The 11,184-nt window shown below is 36.5% G+C and overlaps 1 protein-coding gene across 1 annotated transcript; it reads left to right on the top strand.

Moving 5' to 3' along the window:
• The first annotated feature begins 2,546 nt into the window (after nt 1-2,546).
• LOC105045275 (uncharacterized) lies at nt 2,547-10,942 on the top strand. Its single transcript, XM_010923502.4, has 2 exons — nt 2,547-3,345; nt 10,710-10,942. The coding sequence occupies exon 1, from the start codon at nt 2,751-2,753 to the stop codon at nt 3,312-3,314; it is 564 nt and encodes a 187-aa protein (XP_010921804.1). The 5' UTR covers nt 2,547-2,750; the 3' UTR covers nt 3,315-3,345; nt 10,710-10,942.
• The last annotated feature ends 242 nt before the right edge of the window (nt 10,943-11,184 follow it).

Here is an 11,184-nt window from a genome sequence, read left to right as displayed (position 1 = left end):
ATAAAATTCTAAGCTCTAGAAGAACCAAAAAGAGACACCCAAGAGAAGAACCATTCTTCTTTCTTCTTCTCCCTTTTTTCCTTGGTCTAGAACTCTAGAAAGCCCCAAACACCCAACCAATTTTTTTTAGTATTTCTTCTCTAAATTTTTATATTAAAAATCAAATCCAATCTGATTTTTATTTTTAAAAAAAATAAAAAAAAATTGAGAGAAGAATTCCTTCTCCAAGGCTACGCACAAGAAAAAAGATCTTTCTTCTTCCTTCACTTCCTCTCGTTGGGAAGAATTTTTTTTCTCTAATTTTTTACTGTAAAACCAGCAGAAGATCCTCTCTTTGACGTCTTGAAACTAGCAAGCAAGTCTCCCAAAATTTCTTTAAGAAGGGAGAAGAAGAGGGGGCTTGACGTGTGAGATTTATGAGGCATCCAAGAGTTGGACGTCCCCTCTTCTTTTTTTTTTCTTTTTGGGGACACATGAGAGGGAGGAATGCCCTTTTTTTCTTCACGGAAGAGAGGAGAACGTGGCTGTTAGTTAGGGAGTGGGTTATTCACATTAGGAAGAGGTGGGGACATGAGAATTAATAGGCATATGGGTAGAGAAAGTTGGTTAAATCCTATTCCAAATAGAGCTCATAAATCTTGTTCCAATTCTAATTAATTCTTGGATCCAATCCTAACTAACTTAGAAATTAGCTATAACAAACTAACTAATTAGGTCCTAACCTAATTATGAAATCAATTAGACCCCAATCCAATTAAAGAATTAGTTAGATTAAAACCCATAGATCCAGAGATTGATTCTTAGACATTTTTAGGGAAGCATTTGATAATAGGGCATGATCCAATCAAGCCTATTATCTAATAGGATTTGATCTAATCAAAGTCTATATCAAATTAAATTGAATCCTATTCAACTCAAAATTTGATTTGCATCCTTAAGATCAATTAGAACAAATCTTGTTATCCAATAGGGCTGCATTTAATCAATTCAAAGCAAACCTAATTGAATTCAATTCAATTAGATCTGATCTAATCCCATTGCTCGATCAAATTGAGTCAATTAACAATCATATTATTAATTAATTATTTTTTTAATTTATTAATCATTAGTAAATAATTTATTATAATTTTTGTATAGGATTAATCATCAATCATATTGATAATTAAATTCTTCAACGATTCATAATTGTCGATCAGCCATTTGATCAGACAGGTACTTCTATGTATGTGACCTATAGGTTCGAACCTAAGTTGGTAGTACAAGAACAATTTCTATACTAATTAATGTAACTATCGAGCAATGAGATCCGATGTCCGAATAGATCGAATATATGCCCAGCAACACTCTAGAACTTACATGGATATAGTTATCGTATAATTCATCCCTTGACTCTCGATGCTCAAAGACGATTTAGGGTTAAATTATTAACCCAAGAAGAGTGGTCCATATTGTGTCTCAACCTCAAAAATCTTGTGACTCCTCACTATGACTACTTTAATCAAAATTTTATTGAATTAAAATACAGTGATGCATTATCTCCAATTTTACTTGGAACGGTCAATCATATCTTGACTCACACTCAGACTTCACAAGTACTTGATTGTACCCAAAAATTTCCATCATCGAATTAAAAATTCAAATAGTCCGGCACCAAAGCACAGTGAGTTGCTTGTAAGTCACCGATGCAGCCTCAGATCAGAGGGACACTTATACCCATATCCTATCAGAGCAACCCTTGATAGTAGAATGCTTCGAAGGTGGTCACGCTCAGTGAAATGTACTCCTACATTTCATCCATATGCCATATCCGTGTCACCACACGGCTTGTTTAAGAAAACAACCAACTAATATGGTATATAATGATCTACACTCGATACAATTATCATCTTTATAACAATTGTATCATTTTGGTTGCGAGCAAAATTTAAGAACCACATGATAAATCCTCCTTTATCGTTTTGGAAGTGGCTCTAAAAACTTCATCATGACATGAGTTCTATTTAAGAAGATGTAATCCTTATAATGAATCTGTCAGATAACATTTATCATTTTATAATTTATATATATGTATGGAGCACAATCATCTACAACCTAAATAATTGATTTTAGGACAGATTTTCTAATACCTACTAGCATCAATATGGGGGCTAGGGGAGACAGAAGAAGTAGGGTTACAACTAGATCGGATTAAATCGGGGCATGCTTGATTCAATCCAACATAATTTTATATATGGATCAGAACCATCTCCATCCAAGATCAAGTCAATTCAGACTGCATAATAAATATTTTAGGCACATTAGGTCGTTTGGAGTAGGTTGGGGTCGTATATGTTTCGGACCCAACTCAAAATATTCCAATTCGGGTTGGATCTGAGTCAAGTTGAAGTCGGGTTCAAGTTGAATTTATTTCCGGTCCAAATCCATATTTAATAAATTGATAGCAAAAATATCCAAATAATAATATTAAATATATATTGTTTTGTAATATTTTTTTTTTGTGCAAAATATATTATAAAATGAATATTTGCTTTGGAAGATCCGGGAGAGACGGCTGCAGATCCAACCAACCCATTCAGTCTTCACCCCTGCAACCAGGACTCCAACCTCCATCCCCTTCGTCCCTGTCGCCCCAAAAACCTAGACGAAAGAAACCCTAAACCCTCCCCAATACCTTTGAGAGCGCTCAGCCTCCCTGTCGCCCCAAAAGCCCTAGAAAAAAGAAACCCTAAACCCTCCCAAACCCAAGAGCGATGCGGCCGCTGGACGAGAAGGAGACGGCGGCGGTGTTCGAGAAGCTCTTCAAGTTCACCGGTCCCAATCTCAAACACATCGTGGAGCGCCTCGCCGTGGAGGGTCCCGACGACCCTCCTGGCCGCTACTGCTTCCGCCTCCACAGGAACCGCGTCTACTACGCCAGCGAGTCCCTTGTCCGCCGCGCCACCAACGTCTCCCGCGGCCGCCTCGCCAGCGTCGGCACCTGCATCGGCAAGTTCACCCACCACGGCGCCTTCCGTCTCACCGTACACGCCCTCGACCTTCTTGCCGCCCACTCCCGCCACAAGGTCTGGCTCAAGCCCACCGCCAAGATGTCCTTTCTCTACGGCAATTCCGTCCTCAAGTCCGGCCTCGGCCGCATCACCGACAACGTCAAGTCCGGCGATGGTGTCGTCGTCTTCTCCATGTCCGATGTGCCGCTTGGGTTTGGCGTTGCTGCCCGGTCTACGCAGGACTGCCGCAAGGCGCACGCTGATGCCATCGTTGTCAACCACCAGGCTGATGCTGGGGAGTATCTCCGCAATGAGGCTGACCTCTGATCGATCGATGGAGCTTGTTTCATTCCCAAAGGTTGGATTTTTGTGCCTGCCTATTGCTTCTTTGTCAGATTGTATATGGATGTATAGAGTTTTACTCCGTGTTGGAATGATGTTAATGTCCTTTTGCTGTCTTCTTTGTCATGAGATTATTTTTCTTCTTTGGCTTTCTTATGCTTGCCTTGTCGGAAAGATGTTTTCTTTAGGAGAATTTAATATTTATGGTTCTTTTGAAACATAGCAATTCAGAATTGAAATTTAGTCTAGGAGGAAGCACATGACTCTAAGCGTTAAGTAAAGTTCTATGGGATGGATCAATGCTGAGCATAGAGATGGGAGAAAAAAACCTTTTTCGTTTTTGTTTTGGTTTGCAAAACAATAATGTAAGGTAGGCATGCTTGGCTAAAAAGATGAAGATCTGTTTTTTTGCCAGTGTTGGATCAGTTGGCTGAGACATTATATTTTGGTCTCATCTTTGTTTTTGGTTGTTGTTGTTGCTGATGATCCTCCCGAACGGGTTCACCCTGCTTCAAGTAAGGATTTTAACATATCCTATTTGTCATTGCCTTGATCATGCCCTTGTAGGAGTTCTGAGATTGGCAGGGTAGCTACTATCTTGTTCTAGTTTGCATGCCGAAACTCCTATTTTGTAAAAATAACCTTGTCAAAATCTTTCAGTTTAGTTTAGGATTATGGATGAGTTTTATTTCTAAACAAGTCAAAAGTTTTAAATATGGCACATGCGATCATCTAAAGTACACTTTCTCACTTGCTATACATGAGATCAGGAAGCACATTGGTACGAACAGATAACATAGTGGCATTACCTAACTAATCAACAACTTGGAAAAAAGGTTTGAGTCCTTCTTACCTATTGTCTAGATAAATAATATATTTCATGCTATAATGAATTATCATTATTGTTTGTGAACTTGCTTATGAAAATCTTTATGATCTTGTGTGATTTATGTCTTAATACATCAACCTTCATGAGTTGCAGTAAGAACTTGCAAGATTTTTTTTTGATGATAAAGGAGGCAAATGCCACCAGAATTTATTGATAAGAAAGATGAGCTTGAAAGATTGATAATAATTTTCTTTGTCATTTTGCACCAAAGTGGAATTCTAACTTTATGCAAAGATTGATATGTGTTTTGAGGGAGTCAAGAGTGAACTAACATTAGTGACTTGGTCAGTATTTGTATGAACCAAAGATTGACAACAATGAGCAGTTAATTGTTACATTGTTGGACAGACATATATGTCTTCCACTTACTGTAGCCTATAGGTTTATCTACAGTACATGGTTGTCATTTTATTGCTTGGACAAACAACAATTACCAAATATGTCAAGTTGATGTACTAGACTTGCTAGCTCCATAGACTAAATGCTAGGCCCTTCTCAGAGGTGCTTTAACCGAAAGAGTAGTGATATTTGCAATTTAAACGTGGAAATGTGCATCATGATATCTTTTCAGAATGACCAGTTCTTAAGTTAAAAATAGAAATTGCAATGCAATGTTATTGGATGCTTGCGATGTGTAGAAATAAAAAATAACTCTGCACATATGCTTATCTCCACCCTGATCCTAACAACCACCACCCCCCACCCCCACCCACCAAAAAAAAAAAAAAGAACCTCCCCTGAGGCGTATAGATCATAATTAAACTTTAGTTGTATCTCAACAAAATGATAGGTTAGTTGTTTCACTCATCCTCACGCCTAAGTATCTTGGTCATCATGCACCAAGGATTTTGATCATAATCTTGTGGACTACATGATCAGATGTAGTTCTACTGCAATGCCCATAGAAGTTGTGTTTGATACATCATTTTTTTTCAAACATTTGGATTGTTTATATAACATTATAACATTCTTTCATTGAGTCTATCTTCAAATAATCCAAGGCTTGAAAACCTGGTTTTGGTCTTGACTGGCCAATCAGTTTTTGTCCATTGGAGTGTCTGCAGTTTCAGTGCATTTATTTGAGTTTTAGAATCTTAGCCGAAAATCATATGAAATAAAATGTAAAATGATTAAATTATTAGAGTATGTAGAAAGAAAATGTAAAAGTTATTAGATATTGTTTTAGATAGTACTAATCTTTGCTTGTATAGTTTTAGTTGCTGTGGACTGGAACTATCATTGATTGTGAAGTTATGAATTAGGAAAAAGCCTTCATTCATGTTTAGAGTGCATAAACAGTTAGTAGTTTGATAATAGTTAATATATGTGAATCTAAATGTCCACAAAAGTATGAACCTATGAGTTATGAACTGTCTTCTATATATCACATTGTAAATGAAAAAACTAAATATTGAATCCATATTTTTCCATGGAAGTTGCAATTTTCACTTGAAATTTGAGAGTTTTGCAATAGATCCATAAGATGTCACATAAAAGTGGTTGGTCAGTAAAATCTATGGAAAAAGGATCAGGAGATGTTCTTATAATTTCTTGTATTTTGGAAGTTTATGCCTTACAGAGGAGATACGAGATTAAATATTTGCAGATCCTAAATCACATAGATCCATTGTTTAGACAATCCAGTCTACTACACAAACCCCTCTTATCTTTAAAATATGTTTAAAACCACCACAGGGGTGCATGCACAGAAAGAAAAAGGAAATCTTACTAACCTTGGAAGGACTAGCATGTCTATTGAATTTCTTCCAACTGGATGCCCAAATGCATCCAATCTTCTGAGAATCAATAAATGAGTATGTGACTGCAAATAAATAATTTGTCCATAGATACATTGAATATGGCATCAGGTTAATTTCAGTTGAATCCATGAAACAGTTGTTGGTTTCAGATTGCTTACTGAGTTCTAATGAAACTGAAAAGTTTCAATTGCAGTCTTAGGATTCCAACTGAAACTCTGAAACTGGCAATGATTATGCACAGGGAGTTGGACAGATTTTGTAATATGTGCTGGATTCAACTTTAGATTTTAGCATAGCAACTTAAATATGGTTGTCAACCTGTAATTGATGCAACGTGTAAGAGTACTTTGTTTGTTGTTGAGGGATATAAGTGGTACAAGAAATATAAAAATGGTTCATTGCTCGCTTTTGGAGGTTTTATTTGTATAGGTATAAGAATTAGCTACCAGATTATGCCCTTTTCTCGTTGCCTCATTAATTTACTAATTTAATGTGCACATATTAGTAACATGAAAACATCACAATGGTTGGTCACAATACTATATGGCTTTGCACACTGGTGGTTCGATGAAAGACCTTTTTTCTTTGTGGAGGATGACTGGACTTAATTTGGTAAGGATTTCGAGAGTAAAAAATTGGATCATAGTCGTGTAACCGAACTACCTTTTTTTGAGCTCAAAGGCTTCATAATGGTTAGAGAAGCAAGCTCATGATTTGTGAATCCATTCGCCTTACAACTGTTGTCATTATATAGAGAATAATTTTTTTCTTGCAAGTTATATGCAAGGTCTTTTCAAAAGCATAAGCCATACATTAAGAACCATGGTAAGGAAAATTTGAGTTCTGTCAGATTATACCCTGTTGATTAGTGATCGTTTGATGTAAGTGGTCTGAGGATTCAGAAGTTGAAAGAAACAGGTTCCTGTCCTGCTGTCTTTAGCAGGTCAAAGGCCAAAATTTGGTAATTCAAGAGAATTAGTAACAATTTTACTGCTTCTCAAGATTTTGATGTTCAGAGGGAATCAAGTCAGAGGGTTGTTTAATGGCATTTTTCTGGTTTTGATGTTGCTGAGCTCACAACAGTAATGGAGACATAAAGCAAGGAAAGAGCAAATAACCAACAGAAACAGAAACATTTACAATGTTGAATATCAAATCAGAAATGATTTTAGTAGATCTCCCATCCCTTATTTAATGATATGCATCTACTTAGGATTTTACTTAAGTAGAAAATAAAACCTAAGAAAAACAAAGATTGCAACCAAATCTCTCTCTCTCTCTTGCACGCGCGCATGATTCACACAAAAGAGAGATGCTAATCTTGTAATCGCAGTATTAAGTGGCTGGATAGCATGGGAGCTTATTTTTTGTATCCAGTTCTTTGAAAATCATGATATGTCATATCGTTTTGCTGCAAACATCAAGCAAAAAACATGTTTACTATGCCTTATCCAAGGTCCATCATGTCTCGCTAATATGCTCTTGGTATTATCCCTCTGATGATGATATCAGTTTTATTATTATTTTGGTTTGATGTCTTAGTTGATCTTCTTTTGAGATTCTGTTCAATTATCAAAATAAAGTCCTTTGTATTTCCAATGCATCCATCGCTTCTTAGATTCAAGATTTAGGTATTATTTCAGTTAATATGCTTGAAAAAGATATTTTTGACTATTTGAACACCTCTATGATATCACAGTGGTTCAACAATGCTAACATTGGATACTCTTACACAATCTAGGGATCACATAATAAGTTTAGATTCTAGAGTTTAACAACTTGCTCATTTTAGACCTGAAAGTGTTTAAATGTATAATTCCTTAGCTACCCATGAAAGTGATGTCAAGTGAATCTCAGATGAAACTTAATCGGAATTAGACTCTTGAAAGCCTTTATATTTTCTTTATTGACTAGGATAGTTAATTTGAAGAGTTGAATTTCATCAATCACTTCCTCCACTCCTGAATTTTCAGTACTAAATTTGTTTTTCACAATTTCCTACAACAGTTGCCCTTCATCAGATGTTGTTTACTGACTTAAATTACCATAGGAATGTGACAGAAGTTTTTTTTAAAGTTTTATGCAGGCACATTTCTTTTTTCTTATGTCCTATCTTTATGACTGATGTTTAACAAGAAAATTTTTCAAGCAAGTTATATGTTCCGATGTTGAAGCTGAAGTATTGTATTTCAACCGCACTCAAAATGCTGCAGTGATAATGTACTCTTCATCCACCAATAGGAACATGTTGAACATTATTTATTTATGGATTTTTTGCATGTATACCCTTCTAAACATTCAAATTTGCTAAATATCCTTTGAAAATTGATATTTGCATGTATACCTTCATAAAATATTATTTTGCATATATACTCTTTTTTTTCTTTGTTTTTGTATATATACCCACATCATCTAATATCATTAAAAAATTAACTGTATAAAATTAAAAAGACTAAAATACCCGTATGGGTAGATATGCAAAAAGAAAAATTAATAAGGATATATGTGCAAATAGAAATTTGATGAGGGTATTCATACAAATTTGAATGTTTAGGAGAGTATACACGTAAAACCTCTAATTTAATTTTTATCTATTACATCTTATTTTAACTAGATGGAAAGAATTCAAACACATTAATTAATGTCATAGTAGGGAAATTCAAACACATTAATTTTTATCTTTTGCTACTTTGTTGGTGCTTATAATAGAGACGGTTCCTTATTTAAAGATTTTTTATGGGTACCTATCGAAAAATTTTCAAATAAAATAATTTGATGGAATTATAGGAGGCCTCTCCACAGCTTCACCCACCACTTCTTGCCATATTCTACCATTGCTGTTTGCAATATCACTTGAGAGAACTACCAACATCATCATTTTAGCAAAGTATATCCAAAAGTAATCTAAATTAATAATCCAATTTGCATGCTTTGAAACATAGATTAATGCATAACTACTGCAAATTAGAAGCAATGAAGAAAGAGTAATGACAAAATAATTTCCACTTGTACTCTCCTCACCAAATAATGTGCACTCAAATAATGTAACGTCTCACAAAGTCACAATTAGAATTCATCATCATCTTCCTCAGTGCTATGCTTCACAAGCTCATGTTCTCCACATCATAAAATCAACAACCCAAACTCCAGGGAGTGCTCTACATGGAGAACTCCGGCGACGTGCCCGCATGAAAAAATTCGGTGAAGTACTCGGCTTGGTGTAGACAATGACCGGATCGGTGATGTCTGATGGAAGGAGGTTCTGGCTGTCATCCTTGGCAGCGACAATAAACAAGAATATGAGTCCAGCACCGAGGAGATCACTAGTGAAGGAATAGAGAGAGAGAGTCCAGCTGGTCATGCATGGGAGCTGCGATGGAGGGACTATAAGTCCAGTGCCAGGGGATTTCTGGCAAAGGGAAGAGAGAGGGTTTGGCTTCTCGGCCTTTGGAGTGGCGAAAATAGGGACTGGATCCAGTGCGAGGAGATCTGTGGTAAAGGGAAAAGCGATGCCAACGATGGAGAAGAGAGTCAAGAGAAGGTGCTCGGTGTTGTTGACGGCGGCTTCAAGGCCGTCCGATCGTGGAAGGGAATGCCGATGCGATCTTTGGTGAAGGGGGGATCGACGATTAGGATCGAGGGTGGAATAGGATTAGGGCTTTCATAGAAGTAGGGGTGCCAGTGATAGGAACAGTACCTGATTTCGAGAGAAGGGAAGAAAACAGGTCGAGTGGCTTCAATCTAAACCCATTAACCCATTACCTATTTAGGGATAAAGATGTAATTTCATAATTTTATTAGTTTTTAATTTACAGAAATCTTTTTTTAGCTAACGGTGTTAGGATTGCCGTTACGTGGAGGGTAGTTATGCAAAAATGGAGTTTTATGAGGGTATATATGCAAATTTTAATTTTAAGAGGATATCCATGCAAATTTGAGTGTTTATGAGGGTGTACATGCAAAAATCCCCTTATTTATTTATTCCAAGCAAGTGGTAATAATGTGCTGCCACCAGGGTTTGAACCCTGGACCTGTGGGCAAGCCTTAGCGGAGGGGCACCAACCATTTAAGCTACAAGGACATTGCTGTTATAAAACTTGTTATATGCAAAATAGATCTATGATAGGCACCTGGCTTTGTCAACTGAAGGTGCTTGTAATAGTTATTGAAGTTTGGTTGTGGCAAGCATTTGTAACCACTCCAAGAGGTTGAGCTTTGAATGAGTCTATTTGCAGCTTTGGATTATTTCATCCGTTACTTGCTTTCCTTTTGTAGAACAAAATCTTCTCGATGACATGATAGGAATTTTATGAATCTTTAGACAGAAAATAAAGTGCCCAACTACCTAGATGTTACAGGCCTTGTAGGGTGGACAACTGGTTGGCAGGGTAGTGAGCAATCAATTGGTCTCACATGTGGTGATCTTGGGGACAAATTGATGGCATAATCTATTGAACTTTAAGTAGGCTTCACCAATTAACAGCCGTTTGTTGTTAAAAATTAGTTCGTCACTATCTTATTTCCTGGGGGAAAGGCTTGTGGAAGGTGAATGGCCCTATTTGCTAACAAGGTTTTGCCGATTTTGTTAAAAACATCGTTTTGATTTTAGTGGTTTACACTTGATCTTGTTATTAATGTACCTTTGGATTTTGCTGTTAGTTTTTCCTTTTCAATCTTGTATATACCTAAAGTGTAGTGCCTTATTCTAGTCTGTCTTCCTCATTTTTGCAGATAATCTTGGCCACCAAGACCAGATCACCATTCTGTTCCACTTGTAGTTGTGTAATGGTATACAGTGCTTTTTCTTAGTAAAATATGCATTTTTATGAGAATCATTAAGGGGGGAAGATTTAGGCATGAAAAATGGAGAGCGGCTCCTATTTCTGTTTTCTTCTTTCCATATAGTTCTGTATTGCGATATTTGATGTTTTGGAATGTTGAGAAGAAACAGTTTTTCACTGTCAGAGGGGACTTTTATCTTGTTATAGTGTGCATATCTATTCATAAGGGGATGTCATATCATGCAATATGGCCTTGGCAAATATGAAAATACTTCTTGATCTCTTCATAGCGTAATCAGTGGAAAGAAGTTTATCATGTTTTTGCCCTCAGCAAGATAAGCAAAATTTATTCCTACTCTGCAGGATAGAGATGATTTCTTTAAACTCAGAGGGGCTGTTTGGTTGCCAGAATACCCATAATATGA

This window comes from Elaeis guineensis, chromosome 5 (genome assembly GCF_000442705.2).
Source record: "Elaeis guineensis isolate ETL-2024a chromosome 5, EG11, whole genome shotgun sequence".
Lineage (NCBI taxonomy): Eukaryota > Viridiplantae > Streptophyta > Magnoliopsida > Arecales > Arecaceae > Elaeis > Elaeis guineensis.
This window is presented reverse-complemented; position numbering and strand designations above follow the sequence as displayed.

What these genes read in the sequence shown, in the direction of transcription:
- LOC105045275 (XM_010923502.4), top strand. Translation starts at nt 2,751, where the DNA reads ATGCGGCCGCTGGACGAGAAGGAGACGGCGGCGGTGTTCGAGAAGCTC.